Source organism: Danio rerio, chromosome 16, assembly GCF_049306965.1.
Source record: "Danio rerio strain Tuebingen ecotype United States chromosome 16, GRCz12tu, whole genome shotgun sequence".
NCBI lineage: Eukaryota > Metazoa > Chordata > Actinopteri > Cypriniformes > Danionidae > Danio > Danio rerio.
In genome coordinates, this window is record NC_133191.1 from 54,004,347 (window position 1) to 54,029,117 (window position 24,771).

The following is a 24,771-nucleotide window of genomic DNA, read 5'->3' on the forward strand; positions in this document are numbered from 1 at the left end:
TATTATTATTATTATTATTTACTAATATTAAAATAAACAGGTGAAATATATTTTTCAGATCTATTTTATTCCAATTCAGACTAAAAAACTGTATAGAGGTGCAAACATTTAGTCTTTAAGACATAATAAATCAGTGAAAACCTCTGCATTCTGAGAATCTTATTGGCTGATTGGCCTCCAGCCAATAGCAGGACAGCAACTATTGGAGAGGTGGGGATAGAGATAGTAAGGCCCCATCTGAATGGTCAAGTTGAGAAAAATAACCAATGCGTCAAATAAATGTAATTTATCACACACCTGTGTATTGCATATTTTATTATCATGATAACGATATTTTTGCGATACATTGTGCAGCCCTAATACTGATGCCAGTCTATATTGCATATACTATTATCGATATTACGGTACTTTTAGCGATATATCATGCAGGCCTAATATTGATACACCCATGAGTGTATTGCATATCCTATTATCGCGATTACGATACTTTTTGCGATATATTTTGCAGCCCTAATATTGATACACCCATGTGTGTATGGCATATCCTATTATCGCGATTACGATACTTTTTGAGATATATCATGCAGCCCTGATATTGACACACCCATGTGTGAATTACTTATACTATTATCAATATTACGATACTTTTTGCAATATATCTTGCAGCCGTAATATTGATACACCCATGTGTGTATTGCATATCCTATTATCGCGATTACGATACTTTTTGTGATATATCATGCAGCCCTAAAATTGATGAACGCATGTGTTTATTACTTATACTATTATCAATATTACGATACTTTTTGCGATATATCTTGCAGCCGTAATATTGATACACGCATGTAAGTATTGCATATACTTTTATCACGATTACAATACTTTTTGTGATATACCTTGCAGCCCTAGTATTGATACACCAATATGAGTATTACATATACTATTATCGCGATTATGATACTTTTTGTGATAAATCATGCAGCCCTAATCTTGATACATCCATGTGTGTATTGCATATACTATTATCACAATAACGGTACTTTTTGCAAAATATAATGCAGCCCTAATATGGATACACATGTGTGTATTGCATGTACTATTATCGTGATAACAATACGTTTTGCGATATATCATACAGCCCTAATATTGACACACCCATGTGTGTATTGCATATACTATTATCGCAATTACGATACTTTTTGCAATATATCATGCAGCCCTAAAATTGATACACTCGTGTGTATTGCATATCCTATTATCACGATAACAATACTTTTTGCGATATATCATGCAGCCATAATATGGATACACAATGTCTATCCTGCATATTTTAATATCTCTCTCACTTTCTAAAGAGAGCAAACAGATTCCAGCAAAACAGAATACTTGGTCATCGAACGAGCATTAAACGACAAAAAAAGGGTTCGTTTTGGAGGAGAGTGCTGCGATAAATCAGACGCAAAATTAATTTTCCCGACATCTGGGTCTCTGGTTTACGAATATTGTGCCTTTAATAATAGAGGGGGAGCTGCAGCTGTTTCCCAGGCAACCTAATAACCAGGCAGCCAGATAAATAAATAAATCAATTAATAAACAGTCATGGCCCTATTTCCGCTCTCGCAGGCCCGCCGCTCCCATCTGCCTCACACACAAACACACACACACACACGCCCCTGGGAGACAGAGAATTCATCACCGCAAACAAACAACTCTACAAAATGAACACCATAATGAAAAATATATATATTCTGTGGGCAATTGTTGGGGGTTGGCAGAATCGGAAGGGAGCACCGATCTTTCTTATAGGACTGTAATTTGATTTGCATCTGGTTTTGGGTTCTTGGGTCTTAATGAAGGTGAATGCAGATATAAGGCAGACATTACTGTAGAGCTGGACAGAAAACCTGAATGTGCTCTTATTTGGCTTTTATTTGTGTAATAAATGCTCCTGGTGGTCACACTGCAAATGATTTGTCAATCCATGTTCTCCAGCTTATATAATATTTGTTTTTGTCGTTTTTGCTTAATTTTGACCTAGCATCAGAAGAAAGTTGCAATATTGTACTAGATATTTTTCAAGATAGTAATATTTTTCAGATTAAAGTGCAATGTAAAGTCTTTACTAGGTTAGTTAGGTAACTAATCAAGTTAGGGTATTTAGGCAAGTGATTGTATAGCAGTGGTTTGTTCTGTAGCTAATCGAATTGGTTAATAATATCGACCTTAAAATAGTTTCACAAAATTTAAATTAACTCTAGTTAAAATAAAGCAAATAAAACTTCCCACACAAGAAAAAAAAAAAAGGAAATAATGTAAAAATGTTCTTAATCTATTAAGAAACTCACTTGCGAAACATTTAAAAAAATAATTACTAGCTGACAGCTAATAATTTTGCCTTCAACTGTTTATTAACTGTTGGGCAGGGCTTGAAACTGATTGGATGGTTGTGGTTTGCTTTTGGTGGATTTTATGGGATTGACAGGGTGATCCTACTCCTAAAAATCAAAGATGAGAGGGAGGGAAAGCTCCGCCCACAGGAAGAGCTCAGGCACAGCTGATTTAGAAAATGTAGTTGGATTTGTTTATCTCACAGCCTACAGAACTACAGTCAGCTGCTTGCTAAATAGATGCAGGTGTTACCAGGGGAAGCAAATGTTTCATTCTCGTTTTACTAGAAAAAAAAAAAATCTGTACGACACCCGCGAGTGCATGATGATGTCATCAGTATTGCTGGTCTATTTTCCTGGAGCTAAGAAGTATTTATTTAAATTCTTTGGTAGAAGGTACACATGTAATGTCTGTATAAAGCTGACTTTTTAAAAATAAATAATGCAACATGACATTTTTTTTTAAATCACTCAATATTTTTGGGGATGAAAATATGGAATGAATTGCCACATGTCTTTTAACAGTAATAAAAGATCTAAAAAATAGTTGAGCTATATTTAATAACGCAATATTTAGCAAATTGATTCTCATGATGTTTTATTTAAATTTTGTGTTATACGCTTCATTGATTTCTATTGTTTTGGTCTAATGGAGGGGCGTGAAGGTGGCACAGTGGGTAGCATAATCCAAAGACAAGTGGTATAGGTGAAATGTCCCTAGTGTATGTACGTGAATGACTGTGGATGTTTCCCAGAGATGATTGCAGCTAGAAGGGTAACCGCCGTGTGAAACATATGCTGGATAAGTTGACGGTTCATTTCGCGGTGGCAACCCCGGATTAATAAAGTGACTAAGCCGAAAAGAATATGAATGAATGGTCTAATGTAAATGTGTCTTTATATTTGGTTGTGGTATCGTTGTGTATTGTTATAGTTTAGTGTAAATTTGTTTGTTGTTTATTTTTGGTACTTTCAATTGATTAAATTTAAAGTTAATTTTCCTTTTAGTTTTCCGATTATTATAATTTTTTATTAGATGGACACCAGAAGGAGACACTTCCTTGGCTACATAAACAATAAGCAATATTAAATTGAAAAGGTGTATTGCATATACAATTATCGCGATAACGATACTTTTTGCAATATATATTGTGCAGCCTTAATATTGATACACATTTGTAGGCATTGCTTATAGTATTATCGCAATAACGATACTTTTTTGTGTTATATAGTGCAGGCCTAATATTGCTACACCCCTTTGTGTATTGCATATACCATTATTGCGATAACAGTACTTTTCACAATATATCATGCAGGCCTAATATTGATACACTCCTGTGTATTATACTATAATCGCAATAACGATACTTTTTGCCATTATATCGCGCAGTCCTAATTTTGATATACACTTTTAGGTATTGCTTATATTGTTATCAGAATAACAGAACTTTTTGTGTTATATTGTGTTCCCCTAATATTGATACACCCATGTATCCCATGCACATACCATTATTGTATCGTGCAGCTCTAATTTTGATACACGGGTATATTGCATGTACTATTATCAAGATAACGATACGTTTTGTGATAAATATCATAGAGCCCTAACATTCACACACACACATGTAGGTAATGCATATACTATTATCATGATAACAATATTTTTTTGCTATAAATTGTGCAGCCTTAATACTGATACACCCAAGTGTGTATTGCATATACTATTATATACTATTATCGCGATTACTGTATTTTTTGCGATATATCATGCAGTGCTAATATTAACACACTCATGTGTATTGCTATAACGAAACTTTTTGCAATATATATCGTGGCGCCCTAATACTGATACACACATGTAGTTATTGCATATACCATTATCGCAATAACGATACTTTTTGTGATATATCGTGCAGCCCTAATATTGATATACACTTTTAGGTATTGCTTATATTGTTATCAGAATAACGTAACTTTTTGTGTTATATTGTGTTGCCATAATATTATTACACCCATATGTGTATAGAACATACCATTTTTGCGATAATGGTACTTTTTTCGCGATGTATCGTGCAGCTCTAATTTTGATACACGGGTATATTGCATGTACTGTTATCAAGATAACGATACGTTTTGTGATAAATAACATAGAGCCCTAACATTCACACACACACATGTAGGTAATGCATATACTATTATCATGATAACAATATTTTTTGCTATATACCGTGCAGCACTTATATTGATACAGATATATACTATAATCGCGATAACAATACTTTTTGTTATATCACGCAGCCCTAATATTGCTACGCTTATTTGTGTATTGCATTTACCACTATTAATAAACAATATTTTTTGCTATAAATTGTACAGCCTTAATACTGATACACCCAAGTGTGTATTGCATATACTATTATATAATATTCTCGTGATTACTGTATTTTTTGAGATATATCATGCAGTGCTAATATTAACACACTCATGTGTATTGCAATAACGAAACTTTTTGCAATATATATCGTGGCGCCCTAATACTGATACACACATGTAGTTATTGCATATACCATTATCGCAATAACGATACTTTTTGTGATATATCGTGCAGCCCTAATATTGATATACACTTTTAGGTATTGCTTATATTGTTATCAGAATAACGTAACGTTTTGTGTTATATTGTGTTGCCCTAATATTGATACACCCATATGTGTATAGAACATACCATTTTTGCGATAATGGTACTTTTCGCGATGTATCGTGCAGCTCTAATTTTGATACACGGGTATATTGCATGTACTATTATCAAGATAACGATATGTTTGTGATAAATATCATAGAGCCCTAACATTCACACACACACACATGTAGGTAATGCATATACTATTATCATGATAACAATATTTTTTGCTATATATCGAGCAGCACTTATATTGATACAGACATATACTATAATTGCGATAACGATACTTTTTGTTATATCGTGCAGCCCTAATATTGCTACGCTTATTTGTGTATTGCATTTACCACTATTGCTAAAACTATATTTTTTTGCTATATATCGTGCAGCCCTAATATTGATACACCCAAGTGTGTATTGCATATACTATTATTTACTATTATCGCGATTACTGTATTTTTTGCGATATATCATGCAGTGCCAATATTAACACACTCATGTGTATAGCAATAACGAAACTTTTTGCAATATATATCGTGGCGCCCTAATACTGATACACACATGTAGTTATTGCATATACCATTATCGCAATAACGATACTTTTTGTGATATATCGTGCAGCCCTAATATTGATACACATTGTCTATCCTGCACATTTTAATATCTCTCACTTTCTCTCCGACCCACTGTTGCCCCCCTAGAGAGCAGCGAGCCAGGCGTTCGGTGACAGATGGCACTGCCTCCTCTTCCCCCTTCATACACATACACACACACCGGCCCATCGCCTGCCCCCCTGTACTGCGGCAGATCACTGACATTCTGTCTCATTAGAGCCCTGCTAATTACCTCTGCCTCTTCCAGGAGAGAGAGAGAGAGAGAGAGAGAGAGAGAGAAAGAGAGAGAGAGAGAGAGAGAGAGAGAGAGAGAGAGAGAGACGGGTCACTCTCATGGCTCAAGGTTCTAAAGGGCTTGTCATCTGATTGTGTTCACCATCACAGGGTGTCAGCACAACTCCCACAATGCCCTTCTTCTCTCTGTTCATGCTGAATGCCAGTCATGTCTGTATTAGGGGTGTTTGCTAAGTCATACTGTACTGTGCGTCACTACTGCTGTTGCTCATTCAGAGATTAAGGGATTTTATGAAAACCACTAAACATACATATTCACATCGATATGAAATCCAAACTGTCCTGTTGTTATGTGTAAATGCATGGCCTTAGTGTGGAGCATTCAGTAATGCATGCTTTTGAAAATTATATATTAAACAATTGCATTTATTATATAAGGGCGACTCAGTGGTTAGCACTGTCGCCTCACAGTAAAAAGGTCGCTGGTTTGAGCCCCGGCTGGGTCAGTTGGCATTTCTGTGTAGAGTTTGCATGTTCTCCCCGTGTTGGCGTGGGTTTCCTCCGGGTGCTCCAGTTTACCCCACAATCCAAACACATGCACAATAGGGGAATTGGGTAAGCTAAATTGTTCATTGTTTATGTTTGTATGTCCTGGTCCTCCTGGTTGGTGGTTGAGTGTTGGACTAACGACCCACCTTGTATAAAATAGACGTTACGAAAGACAAATATGGTGCAGCTAAATATCAACTTATATATAAACGACCCTGGGAGTAAGTAAGTATTTATTATATAAAGTTTGATCACTATTAGGAAGTATTAATCACTATTAACCACATCCAAAACACAAAATATATATGTGTGTACCGTATACGGTTGTGTGTATATACACACACACACACACACAAACACACACAAAATGCATATATTGTATAAAATATTTGTATTACTATCACAGTATATACTATGTAAATACAAACATTATCTTGTGTGAGATTTATCACAGGGTGGCGCAGTGGGTAGCGCTGTCGCCTCACAGCAACAAGGTTGTTGGTTGAGTCTCGGCTGGGCCAGCTGGCAATTCTGTGTGGAGTTTGCATGTTCTCCCCGTGTTGCCGTGGGTTTGCTCCGGGTGCTCCTGTTTCCCCCACAAGTCCAAAGACATGGTATAGGTGAATTGAAAAAGCTAAATTGGCCGTATTGTATGTGTGTGAATGAGAGTGTATCCCAGTGATGGGTTGCAGCTGGAAGGGCATCCGCTGCGTAAAACATATGCTGGATAAGTTGGCGGTTCATTCTGCTGTGGCAACCCCTGATTTATAAAGGGATTATGCCGAAAAGAAAATGAATGAATGGGTCATCAATAAATTAATATTCAATAAATTATCAATAAATAACAATGATTTTAATGATAATTTATATATAAACTATTATTATTATTATTATTTATAAAAACTACAAACATGACAAACTTCATCTCAGTTTTTGTCAAAAAGTAATGCATCACTGCTTCAACAAAACTATTAATCATAACACCAGTTTAAACAAATTTTGACGAATTAATAATATATAGAAAAACGTTTAAGCCACAAATCAGAATCATGTGACAGAAATTATGCTGAAAATTCTGCATCGTTTGACATGGGTAAATTACATTTTTAAATACACAATACCAGTTAAAAGTTCAGTCAGTTTTTTTTCATGTTTTTTTTTTATTATTCAATGTATAAAATGTAAAAACAAATTGTTAATTATTTGTTAATTTTAATAACTGCTTTCTTATTGTGAGTAGTTTCACATGAAATCATTACTCCAATCAATATTGCATTTATTACTATTACCATTAATAATAATATTGATATATTAATAATAATAATAATAATAATAATAATAATAATAGGCATTGCGGCGGTGCAGTGGGTAGCAGGATCCCCCTTACAGCAGCAAGGTCACTGGTTCAAGCCTTAGCTGGGTCAGTTGGCGTTTCTGTGTGGAGTTTGCATGTTCTCCCTGTGTTGGCGTGGGTTTCCTCCGGGTGCTCCGGTTTCCCTCAAAGTCCAAAGACATGCGCTATAGGTGAATTGGGTCAACTTAATTAGCCGTAGTGTATGTGTGTGAATGAGTGTGTATGGATGTTTCCCAGTGATGGGTTACAGCTGAAAGGGCATCCGCTGTGTAAAACATATGCTGGATAAGTTGGCGATTCATTCCGCTGTGGCAACCCCTGATTTATAAAGGTACAAAGCCGAAAAGAAAATGAATGAAGGAATGAATTTTACAACGTGTACTGTATTTTTGATGAAATAAACACAGCTTTGGTGAGTAGAAGAAGCTTATTTTAAAACATGTTAAAATCCTACAGACCGCTAGCGTACATTCAATAAAAAAATAGCTATTGTAATAAAAACCAAAACTTAAAACAGAACATATAAAGATTCAATAAAAGCATGCTGTAACAATAATGCCATATTTAATGCATCAGACCATGTCAGAAAAACAGCACCTTATGTTTATCCTAAACTCATCCTTAATTCATTTAAATAAAAATAATTTAATCAACAAAGCAGACAAACTAAAGGTGCACACAAGAAATATCCACCACTAAGCTTACGTTCATGTCACAATTTGATGAATTCTGTATTCGCCATCAACACGAACACACAACTGAACAGTGTCTATGTTTCCTTTTCCGTTTACAAGCTGCAAAAATGCTAGTTTTCCTGTGGTTGCAGGAGGAGAAATTAATTGAAATGCTACTCGGAATATGAAAGTGCCACCAAATAGATAAAGCCTGGCACTCTCGTCCTGCATGGACGTGTGCCCAGAGAGGGGGACGACATGGCTCCGATCCAGTGCCCATCCCCCAATAAACAGCACACACACTCATCCGCAACACACGGGCATATGAGTAAGCAGGTACACACATGCAACGTTTCTCTTTAACCCCCTCAAACTACTGTTTACGGCTATTAAAGCCCAGGGGACGAGGGCTGCGCCTCCCCCTTCTCCACGGATCTCACAGAGGGCCGATCCTGGAGCCCTGTGGATGCGGAAGCCAAAGCGGCGGCTGGTTGCCAGATCCCCAGTGCGTGCTGCGGCTGGTGCTGCTGCAGTCCACCTCCGCCACGGATGAGGATTCCTGCACTGATGGCCGCGCCAATTCATCCGACACGCCGCCGAAGATAAGCATACGGCAAAACGCCTCGCAGGACGCGCCGGCCAGGACCCCAAGCTCCTTCAGCCAGACACAAACAAACACAGTCTGGGCCGGCGATTCACAGGAACGGGCCATTTGTTGAGGAGTTAACATTGACTAACGCTTAATAATAGTACGGAAGCATTTGTGCAGTGCAGTTTGCATCCATAGGTTGTAATGTGTACAGTTTTATTTATTTATTTATTTATTTTATATTTATTTCAATATTACATGTTGTGTCTGGTACTATTATTTAATGCGCCTGACATTATTTATGTGTACCTCCTCCTATTTATGTATGTATGTATGTATGTATGTATGTATGTATGTATGTATGTATTTATTTATTTATTTATTTATTTATTTATTTATCAATTTATTTATGTATCTATTTACTTATGTATTTATTTGTGTTATCAATTGTTATGAATTTATTTATCAATTTATTTATTTATTTATTTGTGTATTTGTGCATTTATTTGTGTATTTATCGATTTATTTATTAATTAATTTATTTATTTATTCATCAGTTTATTTATGTATATATTTTTGTATTTATCAATTTATTTATTTCTGTATTAAATAATTCATTTATTCATTCATTCAGTTTTTTTAGTTATTTATTTATATTCTATTTATAAAATATATTATATTTATACTTTATATTATATTTATTTCACTTATTATTATTATTATTTTTTTATTTTTTTCTGTTTTTTTATTATTTTAGATTTTATGTTTTGCGATTTAAAATGAGGGTAATTATATCATGGTAAAAGCTTTAATGATCTAAGTAATCTTTTAAAATTACAATATTATATACATTAATTTAAACCAAAGAAGTGTTTGAAAATCTTACAAAAAGGTGCATGACCACATTCCTAATGGCTTTAATGAGGCAAATTGTGGAAAGCGTGATACTTAATTTCTGCGTTTGTACTTTAGAAATGTGACTTTGAAGCTCTACATAGGTTTTTTTACTACATCAAAAAAAAATATTGTGTAAATGCTTCTTTATCTTTTTATCCTTCATGCCGTATGAAGAATGCTGGGAAATGTAGTTTCATCCAGACGTACAATCTCCAATCACAATGAAAATTTAATACTAATTGACGAGTTTGTATTTAAGAAATCTGACTTTGTCATTCTAAATATGATTTCATACACAACTTCAAAAAAGTGTGTTATTGCTTCTTTATCCATCTATGTTATCCTTTCAGTGCATGCACAAAGAATGCTGGGAAATGTAGTTTCATGCAGTCACACGATCACCAATCACAATGAAAACGTGAAACTAATTGAAGAGCTTGTAGAGCAGAAATTCAAGATTTGTGCTCTACATTGGGTTTTATTTACAACTTTGACTTGTATTTTCAATGTGAATTCGCTTCTTTATCCGCCAATTTAAACCATCAAGTTTATCCACAAAGAATGCTGGGAAATGTAGTTGCACCCAGTCGTACGGTCATCAATAAGAATGAAAAAGTTTGAACTCAAGAAATCTTATTTTAGCACTTTACACATAGCTTGAACTACATATTTGATTTTAAGTTTCAATGTGTATTTGCTTCTTTATCCATCTATGTTATCCTTTAAGTGCATCTACAAAGAATGCTGGGAAATGTAGTTTTCTCAAGTCGTATAATCCCTAACTACAAGGAAAACATGGCACTAACTGGTAAGTTTGTACTTCAGAAATCTGACTTTGAAACAAAATGTGTGTATGTCTTTGTGCATCCACAAAGAATGCTGGGAAATGTAGTTTCATCCAGTCACACGATCACCAATCACGATGAAAATGTGCCACCAATTGACGTCCCTCAATGACTCTTTAATTGACACTCCCCAACACAAAGTGTTTCCCAATGCTAATTATGACAGGTCTGGTAAAAACAGCAGCGTTTAGGTGGATTTATTTATTTATTTATTTATTTATTTATTTATTTATTTATTTGTTAGTTTGTTTGTTTGTTTGTTTGTTTATTTAGTTTGTAATTGCTTATTGTTATTATCCATCTACTTTTGTCCTTTAAATGTAACCATGAAGAATGCTGGGAAATGTAGTGTCATCCAGTCAAACAATCACCAATTACACCAATTAAAACATGATATGATGAGTTTGTACATCAGAAATCTCATTTCGAAAGACGAAATTGTATAATTGCTTCCCTATCTATTTTATCCATCAAGTGCATCCACAAAGAATGCTGGGAAATGTAGTTTCCTCCAGTCTGCGATCACCAATCACAATGAAAACGTGTTACCATTTGACGTCCCTCAATGACTCTTTAATTGACATGCCCGACGTAAAGTGTGTCCCAATGCTAATTAATATTAACCTTTAATGCTAAAGGTTTGATAAAAACCGCAGCGTTCAGAAGCGGTCAGCTCTGTTTTATTTATTTATTTATTCACTGTGTAATCGCTTCTTTATCTTTGTCCTTCAAGTGCATCCACAATGAATGCTGGGAAATGTGGGTTTCATCCGGTTAAACTATCACTAAATACAATGAAAATGTATTATTAGCTAATGAGTTTGTACTTCAGAAATCTGACATTGAAAAAAAATAGTGGATAATCATTTATTTATGCATCTATTTTATGCATCAATTGCAACCACAAAGAATGCTGGGAAACGTAGTTTCATCTGGTTAAACTATTATCAATTACAATGAAAATGGGATAATAGCTGATAAGTTTGTAGTTCAGAAATCTGACTTTGAATAAAAAAGTGTGTATTCGCTTCTATATCCATCTGTTATCGTTTAAGAGTATCCACAAAGAACGCTGGGAAATGTAGTTTCATCCACTTGTATATACAACTTAATTTACATCTTTGACTTTTTTTCAGTGTGCAATTGCGTTATTACTGTCTATTTTATCCTTTATGTGAAATTGCAAAGAAGTATAGGAAATGTAGTTTCCTCCAGTGAGTCTAACTGATGAGTAAAATAAAAAGTGTATGTATTCACTTCTTTATGCGTCTATTTGATCCATCAAGTGCATCGACAAAGAATGCTGGGAAATGTAGTTTCCTCCAGTCTGCGATCACCAATCACAATGAAAACCAGCTACCAATTGACGTCCCTCAATGACTCTTTAATTGACACACCCCGACGCAAAGTGCTTCCCAATGCTAATTATTACATGTTTGGTAAAAAAACGCAGGGTTCAGAAGCGTTCAGTTCCATTTTGTTTATTTATTTATTTATTAAAAAAAATAAAAAATGTATTTATTCACTGTGTAATCGCTTCTTTAGCTTTGTCCTTCAAGTGCATCCACAATGAATGCTGGGAAGTGTAGATTCATGCAGTTAAACTATTACCAATTACAATGAAAATGTAATAGCTAATGAGTTTGTAGTTCAGAAATCTGACATTGAAAAAAAAAGTGTGTATTCACTTCTTTATGCGTCTATTTTATGTACAAGTGCAACCATAAAGAATGCTGGGGAATGTAGTTTCATCTGGTTAAAGTATTATCAATTACAATGAAAATTTGATAACAGCTAATTAGTTTGTAGTTCAGAAATCTGACATTGAATTAAAAAAAGTGTGTATTCGCTTCTATATCCGTCTGTTATCCTTCAAGTGCATCCACAAAGAACACTGGGAAATGTAGTTTTATGCAGTTGTACATACAGCTTAATTTACATCTTTGACTTTTTTTAGTGTGCAATTGCTTTATAACTGTCTATTTTATCCTGCAAAGAAGGATGGGAAATGTAGTTTCCTCCAATGATTTTAACTGATGAGTAAAAAAAAAAAAGTGTATGTATTCACTTCTTTATTTGTTCCATCAAGTGCATGCACAAAGAATGCTGGGAAATGTAGTTTCTTCCAGTCTGCGATCACCAATCACAATGAAAACCTGCTACCAATTGACGTCCCTCAATGACTCTTTAATTGACACGCCCTGACGCAAAGTGCTTCCCAATGCTAATTATGACAGGTCTGGTAAAAACAGCAGCGTTCAGAAGCGTTCAGCGGCCGGACATTCAGCCGGCGGCCCCAGCGGGCCCCTGCAGAGGGGGGCTGGGATAGGAGAAGGAGGGGGTACCAGCTGCCCGGGGAGCGCACATTACGAGATGGAGCCAGAGATAAGTGCTCTCCCAGGCCCCTTTTTCAGCTGCGTAATTAGCACAGTTCTTATCTGCTGCTCAATTCACATTCACACCAGCCATGAATGGAGCACACAGGCTCAGGCAGGGCTGGAGAGAGAGAGAGACATAGACAGAGAGGGGGCTCTTTTCTCCCAAACCATCATTTTATATGGGAATCTTACTGGAATAAATGCCCCGGTTTGTCTTTTCTCTCCTCCACCCTTCTCGGCTTTGAACTCCCTTCCACAAAAACAGTGGTTTGTGCATCAAACTGTAATTTGGTGAAACAAAAGTATCTGGCACCGTAATCAGTGCAATCAGCAAAAACCTGCTGATATTTCCAGATAATTTAGGGCTTTTATTCGCGCCCCCCCCCCCCCCCCCCCGCCCCAGTCCCCGACCGACATCAGATGTAATTGTGAAAATCTTTAAGTGTGCACATAGATATGTGAAACCTTTAATAATGGGGCTTCTTTAATTAGTTTTAATAGGCTAAAACAGACGGTAATGTCTCGCACAGAGGCCTGTATTCAGCAGAAGGCTGAGATAACGGTGTGGTCGTTGCGCAGCTGAATTATATAAACACATTTGTTTTATGTTGCAACACTGTCTGCTGTTCGCAAAGCCACAATAAAGCGGCGCAAGTCATTATAGTGCTGCGCTACCTGAGCGCCAGGATTAACAAAGCTCTCCTTTTACGCTTCTATCTCACTATCTGAGCGCTCTTTAGACCGTACACACACACACACAAAATGCTTGATGGTGTTTTGTCAACTAGAAGAGTGATCAGATTCAAGATTCAAAAGTGTTTACTGTCATATGCATGTTAAGGAACGGGCTCAGTGTACAATGAAAGTCTTTGCTGTCCACACTGAAGGCCAATAAAGTTTAATGTAGTAGTAGTTTAATGCAGTTGAAGTCAGAATTATTAGCCGTCCTGTATATTTTTGTCCTCCTATTTCTCTTTAACGGAAAGAGGAGTTTTTTTAATACATTATTAAACATAATAGTTTTAATAACTCATTTCTAATAACTCATTTTCATCTTCGCCATGATGACAGCACATAATATGTTACAAGATATTTTTCAAGATGCTAGTATTCAGCCTAAATGAACTTAACTAGGTTAATTAGGCAAGTCATTGTATTACTATGGTTTGTTCTGTAGACCATCAGAAAAATAAATACTGTCGGCGCAATAGCCTAGTGCAGTGGTTCCCAAACTTTTTTCATCAAGTATCACCTCAGAAAAAAATTATCTCTTCAAGTAACACCATAATGACGAGGCAGAATAATTACTATTATTATTGTCAGCCACTTTAAACATTATAAATAGTTTGAACATGAACACTACTGTGCTTACAGGTAAACATTTTAAATAAATCAATAAATAAATAAAGACAATGTTTAAAGTGTGCTTTTAAAAGCATATTTTAAAACCTATTTATTTAAAACCTGGAAATGTTACTTGGACCTTATAAATATTGGCTATATGTCATCATATTCATATATAAAACCATTTTGATCAATTTTGAAATATGTAGCATTTACACATGACATATTTGTTTATCTTTGAAATCTAAACATTAACCTGTATTTTAAAATGAATGATTTGGAGTTACATATTTACCTTAGAAATTAGTTCCAGCTCGTTTTTTTACAGTACGTGTGTCAGAAAAGTGAGCGATTACATGCATAAATACACTGCTTGACCAATTGATATGTGATGTATCCATTCATACATGCAGATTTAAGATCTCATCTTAAGTGGACCGCAGTTTGTGTTAACCACATACAGAGACTAACTTTTATCAGGCTATATTCTAGTTTCAAGCATGGCAAAGTTGCTCGAGTCTATGTTCTGTGTCCCGCTACATTTAAATCTGAGTTTTTTTTTTCCTTTCATTATTCAGTTTTCTACCACTAGAAAGGCCCGCGTACCACTAGTGATACATGTACCACAGTTTGAGAATCACTGGCCTAGTGGTTAGCGTGTCGACATAAGATGCAGTACCAAGTCAGGGCGTCCCGTGTTCGAATCCTGGCTCAATGACATTCCCCCCTGGCTGTGTTCTATTCCCTGTTATCCCCCTATGCCATAAACATTCAAACATTTACACTTGGAATGATTTTTAAATTTTTTTTTAAAGCATTAAAGTCATCTCTCTTAGGTGTCATTTGTTTTTAAAATATTTTAACAGTTCAGTTTTAGCGATCTTCATGCTTACAATTGCACTCCCTTCGCAGTGCACTTAGGAAACATTGAAGCCATTTGGAACGCAGACGTGGCTCATGCCAAAAGACCTATTATTTAAAAGTGGAATTTGTTAATGCTCTTAATTTATACTAAGTTATTTATTAAGTATCTGTACTGTATATGATATGGGCCTGTTGATTAGGACATTTCTGCAGTGGTTTTACATGTTTCAAATTGTAAAAAAAAAAAAAAATAATAATAAAAAAATAAAAAAACTATATCCTACTTTAATAATAATAATAATAATAATAATAATAATAATAATAATCATCATCATTAATATTAATATTAAAGATTTCCTTTTAATTTTTTAATAAATAACAAATATTAAATGTCATTTTTTAATAAATCGCCTCATTATTTATTTATTTACATGATTTATATATGACATTAGAATACGTGTTAGCTTTTGTAAGTGATCTTATGTCTTAGAATAGACTATGGAATGTTCTTAATAATATATGTAAAGGAAACGCTGGCCCTATATGAGCATTTAAATATATTTTATTTAATATGGGAAATGAGTGCATGTTTTTACCAAAACTAATATTGCTTTTTTTTTTTTTTAAATGCATGTGCGTGTAAAACAATATAACTTGCACAAACAAACTATGAGGTTCTTCTCTAAAGAAGCCGTTTCACCACCCCGTTTAGAGCATCATTATGAGCGCTTTACATTTTAACTAACGTGATTTAAACGATAGATCCGTGACAGAGAAACTACGGGTTTTGGCAAACACTCGTCAGTACATTGTTCTTTTCCCAAAGGATGCATCGAACTGTGATAGTTCAGCTGCAAGTTACGTCGTTGTTTGGGAAACACACCCCTGGCTGGTTAAACTGTATTTTTAGCTGTGAAATATGTTTCAATAAAATATTGTTGTTGAATTTTGCTGTCTTATTCAGTTTTGCATTATGTTATTGCTTTAAACATAAGTTTAACAGTTTTGATTACAGCACGTAAGCACATGCAAAATGTCCAGTACGTACAAAGATTTTGGCAGTTGTTGTGTCTGAGTGAGAAAAAAAATTCATGAACTTTGAGAGGTATAGTCATTGATTGCATTTTGTGCCAAAACATTGATCGTCAGTTTAGCCCTCATAGACTTCTGTGGTGCTCACTGTGTGAAGAGTTTTGCAAAGTATTGAGAAATATGTCCTAACGTCTGTAAAAAAACTGTAATATTAACCTTAAAAGGGTTTCTTAAAAATTAAAAACTGGCTTTATTCAAGCGGAAACAAAACAAATAAGTCTTTTTCCAGATATTTTTTATCAGACATACTGTGAGAAATCTCTTGCCTTGTTAAACATCATTTGAGAAATATTGGAAAAAGAAAATCACAGGAGTGCTAATAATTTTGACTTTAACCCTTTAGTAAACATATAAACTACTTATGTTTACTTTTTGGCATGCCTATTTTGTTAAATAAGTATAAACTAGGAAATAAATAATATATAAAGAACTTCCTATATGCATTAATGTGTAAATGTTAAAAACTGTTGTGCAAAATTAAGCAGAGAATGAATGATGTGCAAAACTGTAACAGCATACATGTGCAGTAGTTGAATGGTGTGTATGTGACCGTTGTTACTGTTTACCGTTGACAGTCAGTTGTTATTGGAGTGTGACAGGCTGGTGAACGTCTGTTTTGTGTGTACAGTACCTGGCTTTTGGAAGCGGCGACCTTGGCGAACATGGCCTGGGAAACTTTGGCCCTCTTCATCTCCTGCTGGATCTCGTCGTAGATGGAGGAGTTGATGTTTAACACGCAGCTCTCTGATTTACCGTTCCACTCGCTGCTCAGAGGATTGGGCTTTACCTGAAGAGTGAAAAATAGCAGTAGTTAGGAAATGAATAGACTTGAAGGTAAAAAATAAATGGTATAATAATATCAAGTAAATTAAATTAAAATGCAATAAAATGTAGAAATGTTTGGGGTCAATACGATTTTTTAATTCATTATTTAATTCAATATAGATCATCAAAAAGCAGTGTTTCTCAACTACGTTCCTGGAGCACAACTAACACGGCCTGTTTTGGATGTCTTCTTGTCTGTCACACTCATGTCAGGTCTTTCAGTCTCTGCTAATGAGCTGATGATCTGAATCAGGTGCGTTTGGTTATGGAGACATGGAAAATGTTCCCTTCAGGAACGTGGTTGAAAAAACACTGATCAAAAGCATACAACTGATCAGAAGTGACATTTGCAATGTGTCATGGTTTCCGCATAAAAAACCACTACTTAGGAATTATACGTACATATAAAATAAAAATGACAAATACTGGTAGTTAGACGATAGATAGAACTGAAGGTAAAAATAAAGAGTATAATATAAAGCAGATGAAATACAGATAAAGGAAAATGTAGAAATATTTTACACACTACCGTTCAAACATTTGGGGTCCGTTTAAGGTCAATACATTTTTTTTTTTTTTAAGAAATTTCTTATATGTTTAATAAATTATTTAATTAAATATGGATTATAAAAAGCATATAACTGATCAAAAGTGACATTTACAATATTTCATACTGGTAGTTAGAAAATGGATAAGTTTGAAGGTATAAATAAATAGTATGATAATACAAAGTAAATATAAATAAAATGTACAAATATTTGACAAAAAAGAAAAACTTGGCTAAAAGTTTGGGGTCAATAAGATAAAAAAATATTTTTTAATTAATTATTTAATTACATATGCATTATCTGAAAAAAATCTAGCTATAAGTTCGCTATATAAATTATAAATATAAACAAAATAACAAATTTAGCATTTCAGCTTTTATACATTTATTAATTATTTATTTGCACAAGTGTATGCATGGATGTATTTAGAGCATATCAGGGTTATCGGATCGTGATTATGTAGTTATCAAATCATTATCTGCAGGTTTCATCAAGTCAAATTTAAGACTTTTCAAAGACTTTTTAAAGACTATTATGAATAAAGTTTCAGACTTTCACATGGCAAAAACGCTAAGGATTTTTTGTAATGGCCAGTTCTTAAGCAACCATTTCAAATAATGAGTCGAAACAAGCAAACTCCAGTTATATACATATATTTTTTATTAGCATAACTTTTCTTTAAAAAAAGACATTTTTTAAAAAACATTAAATTTATGTACAACATACACACTGTCAAAAAATAGTGCAGTAATTGAGTTAAAAGATGAGTCAACTCAAACATGTCCTGAAGATTGTTGCCTTCAATATTTAAGTTGAGTCAACTTTTTTTTCTTTTTACAGTGCAGTTATTCATAAATACATGGAGAACTTTTAAACAAATGATATTGCAAGGACGTACAGTAAGAAAGATAATAAACCTTATCTGGTAATAGGGTTAATAAATTTACTTTTGCTAATTTTTGTTTTTTATTTTTTGGAGATGGATCGTTGGGTGTACTGATTGAGTAGCTTTATATGATCAAAGAAAAAATTGTTTATATTATTTAATAATTATTTAAGACCCACAACACCATATTTTAGAGAATTTAAGACTTTTTATAATCTAAATATTTGTTTAAAAGACATTTTAAGACTTTTTAAGACCCCACAGACACCCAGGTTATAATGAAGCCAAGCAACATTCTTAAATGCTCAAATATACAGTTGAAGTCAGAATTATTAGCCCCCCTGTTTATTTTTCTCCCTTATTTCTGTTTTACAGAGAGATTTCAGTAAATGACAGTAAATAATATTTGATTAGATATTTTTCAAGACACTTCTATACAGCTTAAAGTGACATTTAAAGGCTTAACTAGGTTAATTAGGTTAACTAGGAAGGTTATGGTAATTAGGCAAGCTATTTTATAACGATGGTTTGTTCTGTAGGCTGTCCATAAACAGATTAGCTTAAAGGGGCTAAAAATTTTGTCCTTAAAATGGTGTTTAAAAAATTAAAAACTGCTTTTATTCTAGCCGAAATAAAACAAATAAGACTTTCTCCAGAAGAAAAAATATTATCAGACAGGCTGTGAAAATATCCTTGCTCTGTTAAACATCATTTGGGAAATATTTAAAAAAGCAAAAAAAAACAAGTAATAATTTTAATTTAATTTTAATAATTATGACTTCAACTGTATATGCATTTTTATTTTATTCTAAACACATATAGAACAGTATAGTATATACAGTACACTTTTTTCCTAGTTTATATAGTATATACACACACAAGCTTATAATCAAGGACAAAACTATGCATCACATTTCCATAAACAATGTACCATATGTGCACTCACAGGAGAGATGCCCACTGGAATTCTGGGATTCCAGTCTTCTGGTCTCACATTGTTACACTCCTCTCTTCTGGGCTGTGAAAACACACACACATACATGCATGCTTGAAACAATGGCCTAAATAACGCTTAATCAGAATGAACAGACTACTCTGGTCAGATTCATGACAGTAAAGAGTCAATGAAAAGGCTTTCGACAACAGCACTCATTTGCATGTCAAGCATCAATGTCTAGGTAGAGTTATTTTGTGACCATATCTAATTATAAAAGGATGAGCGTGCACAAACTTGCACGCACTGTCTGACGATCCATTAACGTATGTGGGAAACATACCTTCACATCTATTTTTATGGGCGTCATAAAAGCCTCGCGGCGCTGCGAGACGTGCCACCCTGCTGATTTACAGCAGAAAATCCTGCGAACATCTCACTCATATCTGTCAGCATCAAGCTGCCGTGCATCAAAAGACCTGCTTTATTCATGCCTCATACAACATGTTATCTGAACAATGACACGGTCAACTACAGACAATGCAGGAAACGTTTTTCCCCACTCAAAGCCAAAAGCCAAATTCCCTCACTCTCACTGACTTTAAAGCTGAATTCCTTTGACCTTTAATGGATAGAAAAACAAGCAGCTATTGTGGGGCGACACGGTGGCTCAGTGGTTAGCACTGTCACCTCACAGCAAGAAAGTCGCTGGTTCGAGTCCCAGCTGGGTCAGTTGGCATTTCTATGTGGAGTTTGCATGTTCTCCCGGTGTTGGTGTGGGTTTTCCCCACAGTCCAAACACATGCGCCTAGGTGAATTAAATAAACTAAACTGACCGTAGTGTATATGTGTGTGAATGAGTGTGTATGAATTTCCCAGTACCGCGTTGCAGCTGGACAGGTATCCGCTGCGTAAAACATATGCTGGATGAGTTGGTGGTTCATTTCACTGTGGTGACCCCTGATGAATAAAGGGACTAAGCTGAAGGAAAATGAATGAATGAAGCAGTTATTGTGTTGAACAGTCATTGTAGAATATAGCGATTCTGCAAACACTGAAGTTAACGTAAAATCAAGCAAATGATGTGCAATTTAGTGGAGCTTGCGATTATTTTCCCACAGATTTTGGCCAGCCTGGACAAAATTCAAATTCATTCTGTGCCATCTGCATTGTTTTATGTTGAACAACAGTTGCATATAGAAAGTGCTCGATACAATATGATATGTTTGTTTAGTGTTGCGATAACAACATTTCCCTAGAAAAATTGTATTGTTGTTAGTTATGTTTTTTAATAATTTCTTCACTTACTGATATCAAAATAAATGCAAAACACATTTTCAGATGTAATTCATTCTAATTCACACAAAAAACTGTCGAGGCGCAAACGTTTAGGGCCTTATCATACACCCGATGCACTAAGCCGCAAGACGAGTATGGCGCGATTTGTTGCTATTTTCAGACCAGCGCAACCCTTATTTTCACATTTTGCGTCAAGTTGTTTAAATAGCAAATCCATTTGCGACACTTTGTGGACTCATGGGTGTGCTAGGCTGAAAAAGGAGGTGTGTTAAGGCGCATTGTTGGCACGTTGCTTTTTTGATTAACTGAAAAAGCCATTGACCAACTGAAAGCAGGTATAAAGTCCAGCGCAGAGCACGTTAGTTATGCACCTATATGGTCCAAACGCTTAAACATTGCTTAATACAAACAGGATGTGATTTAATAAAAACAAGTTAGATTTGTCCACATGTCAGGTTTTGGAGACGTATGTATCACCATATGACGCATAAGAACAGGACGTGTTTGGATATAACTTAATTTTTTGAGCACACTTTGTTATTATTGTTTGTTTATTCATTTGCTGGAAATTAGAACTGAATTTAGAAATAGTTTTGAAACTAATCTTTGCACTTAACAAACTAAATCTGTATGCTAATGTAGGCTAAATATGTAAGGTAATGGATGTCTTCAGTGGAGTGCATACAATAATTATTAATTGTACAATATTTGATATAATGTAATTATATAATACTTATTGATGTGAATACTAATGAAATAGTCTACTTTAATTAAATACATTTAATTAAATTAATACTCTATATTGATGTATGTTATAAACATCTAATGCATATTAGAGGACTGGATTGACACTGTTTCAATTCATTATAATCTTCTATGTGAAGCTGCTTTTGACACAATCTACATTTTAAAAGCGCTACAGAAAAAAAGATGAACTGAATTGAATAGAGCAGAAGTTTGTTGAACATACATTAACACCAAACTCGACTGGAATCAACTCAGCTGAGTTTCATACATTTATTAATTTTTCTTCGGCTTAGTCCCTGATTTATCAGGGCTAGGCACAGTGGAATAAACCACCAACTATTCAGCATATGTTTTACTCGGCGGATGCTCTTCTAGTTGCAAACGAGTACTGGGAAACACCCTTACACTCTCACAATTACACACACTCATACACTACGGCCAATTTAGTTTATTCAATTCCCCTATAGCGCATGTGTTTGGACTGTGTGGGAAACCGGAGCACTCGGAGGAAACACACGCCAACAGTGAACAAAGCAAACTCCACACAGAAATGCCTACTGGCCCAGCTGGGACTCGAACTAGCGACCTTTTTCCTGTGAGGCAACAGTGTTAACCACTGAGCCGAGTTTCCTGCATGTTTTTTTTTTTGTTTACTTCCTACAAACAGCGTTCCAAATCAGCAACTAATGAGCTTCAGATCCAGGTAGGATGCTGCCTATGTAACAAGGAAGCATGGCATGATTTTGGAGCGCAGCCATCGTGTACGTGTCAACCAGTGCATCGATATGCCCTCTGATTTAAAAAAAAAATCACCAATTTGTACTAATATCATCAGATAATGGAGACTTTTGCCGAGCGCTGACGAATTAGCCGCAGTTGCTGAATAATCAGGTTACAGAACCATCTGATAATGGGATCTGAACAGGAAAGCAGCATCTGGTTCGCACACACACACTAACACATGATGCACGCAAGCGCACACACAAATGCGTGCACACTTGAGTGAACACTGATGACATTTCGGGCTTTGCGCATTCTGTGTGTGCGAGGGAGTTTTTATCCTGTATAAAAGACTCTCCTCAGTCCATCACACACACAGGAAGGCTTTGTGTCCGATCCACTAAGACACACTCAACTGCGTTTGAAGGAGAGCGCGCTGGAGAGCGTTCAGCATACCTTTCCGGCCCTGCTTAGAAAGCTTCGAGCTCTAGAATGGCTGCAGCGAAAGAAACACTTCCTGAGATCTTGTGTTAATGCACTTTTGTTTTGCCATTCACCAATAATAATTAAACATGCACAATTATTACAGTGCATCCTCATTTATTTAAGAAATAGTAAATGACATGTGCTGTTTGTTCAAGCTACTTATTTAAAATGAACTGAATGAACACAATTCTTGAGTTTTTATGTGACAACTTAACTGTTATATGTTCAAACCACTTAAATTTGTCAAATTTTAACAAGTTAACTTAATTCCTTCATGTTGCCGCAACACAAATCGATTGTGTGGAACCCAGCATTTTTACAGTGATCTTTAAACGCAGATTTCAAATGTTATAAATATTTTTTTGGGGTTTTCACCTTTAATGAACAGGACAATATAGAGTATTGACAGGTAAGGGTGGGGAGCAGAGAGAAGGGAAGAATTGGCATAGGACCGCGAGGCGGGAATCAAACTCGGATCACCGTGAGCACCGGAGTTGCATGTGTCGACACACTAACCACTACACCACCGGCGCCGACTCAAATGTTTTTAAGTACAAACTATTTAGCTTTGGTACATACTGATAACTTGTTCACTTCTTAATATTCATAGTCAAATTTACAAACACTCAAAGAATTATACTTATTGTTATGGTTATTGTTATGCTTTTTGTTTTTAAATTACTTATTTAAAATTATCTGAAACAACAAATTAAGAGGATTTTTGGAAACTTAATAGTTTTATGTTCAATCCACTTAAATTTGTCAAATTTTAACAAGTTAACTTAATTCCTTCATGTTGCCCCAACACAAATCGATTGTGTGGAACCCAGCATCTTTACAGTGATCTTTAAACGCAGATTTCAAATGTTTTTTTATTTTTATAAATATTTTTTGAGGGTTTTCACCGGACAATATAGAGTATTGACAGGTAAGGATGGGGAGCAGAGAAAAGGGAAGAATTGGCATAGAACCGCGAGGCGGGAATCAAACTCGGGTCACCGTGAGCACCGGAGTTGCATGTTTCGACACACTAACCACTACACCACCGGCGCCGACTCAAATGTCTTTAAGTACAAACTATTTAGCTTTGGTACACACTGATAACTTGTTCACTTCTTAATATTCATAGTCAAATTTACAAACGCTCAAAGAATTATGCTTGTTGTTCTGGTTAATGTTATGCTTTTTTTTTTTAATTACTTATTTAAAATGATCTGAACTAACAAATTTTAAAAGTATTTTTTGGGGAACTTGATTGTTTTATTTTCAATCCACTTAAATTTGTCAAATTTTAACAAGTTAACTTAATTCCTTCATGTTGCCGCAACACAAATCGATTGTGTGGAACCCAGCATTTTTACAGTGATCTTTAAACGCAGATTTCAAATGTTTTTTTATTTTTATAAATATTTTTTGGGGGGTTTTCACCTTTAATGAACAGGACAATATAGAGTATTGACAGGTAAGGGTGGGGAGCAGAGAAAAGGGAAGAATTGGCATAGAACCGCGAGGCGGGAATCAAACTCGGGTCACCGTGAGCACCGGAGTTGCATGTTTCGACACACTAACCACTACACCACTGGCGCCGACTCAAATGTCTTTAAGTACAAACTATTTAGCTTTGGTACATACTGATAACTTGTTCACTTCTTAATATTCATAGTCAAATTTACAAACGCTCAAAGAATTATACTTATTGTTATGGTTATTGTTATGCTTTTTGTTTTTAAATTACTTATTTAAAATTATCTGAAACAACAAATTAAGAGGATTTTTGGAAACTTAATAGTTTTATGTTCAATCCACTTAAATTTGTCAAATTTTA

At 34.9% G+C, this 24,771-nt stretch overlaps 1 protein-coding gene across 34 annotated transcripts in view; it reads right to left on the minus strand.

Annotated features, from left to right (window-relative positions):
• satb1b (SATB homeobox 1b) overlaps positions 1–24,771 on the minus strand; it is a 209,358-nt gene that overhangs the window by 31,444 nt on the left and 153,143 nt on the right. For 33 of the 34 annotated variants that reach the window (NM_001423200.1, XM_073925260.1, XM_073925250.1 and 30 more), the window contains 2 exons: positions 19,707–19,778; positions 17,133–17,288 (listed from right to left, as the gene is read on the minus strand). In NM_001423200.1, coding sequence (NP_001410129.1) covers positions 17,133–17,288; positions 19,707–19,778 — 228 coding nt within the window. Of the gene's footprint in view, positions 1–16,034; positions 17,289–19,706; positions 19,779–24,771 lie in introns of those variants that run through there. The other variant, XM_073925263.1, reaches the window with a different exon arrangement.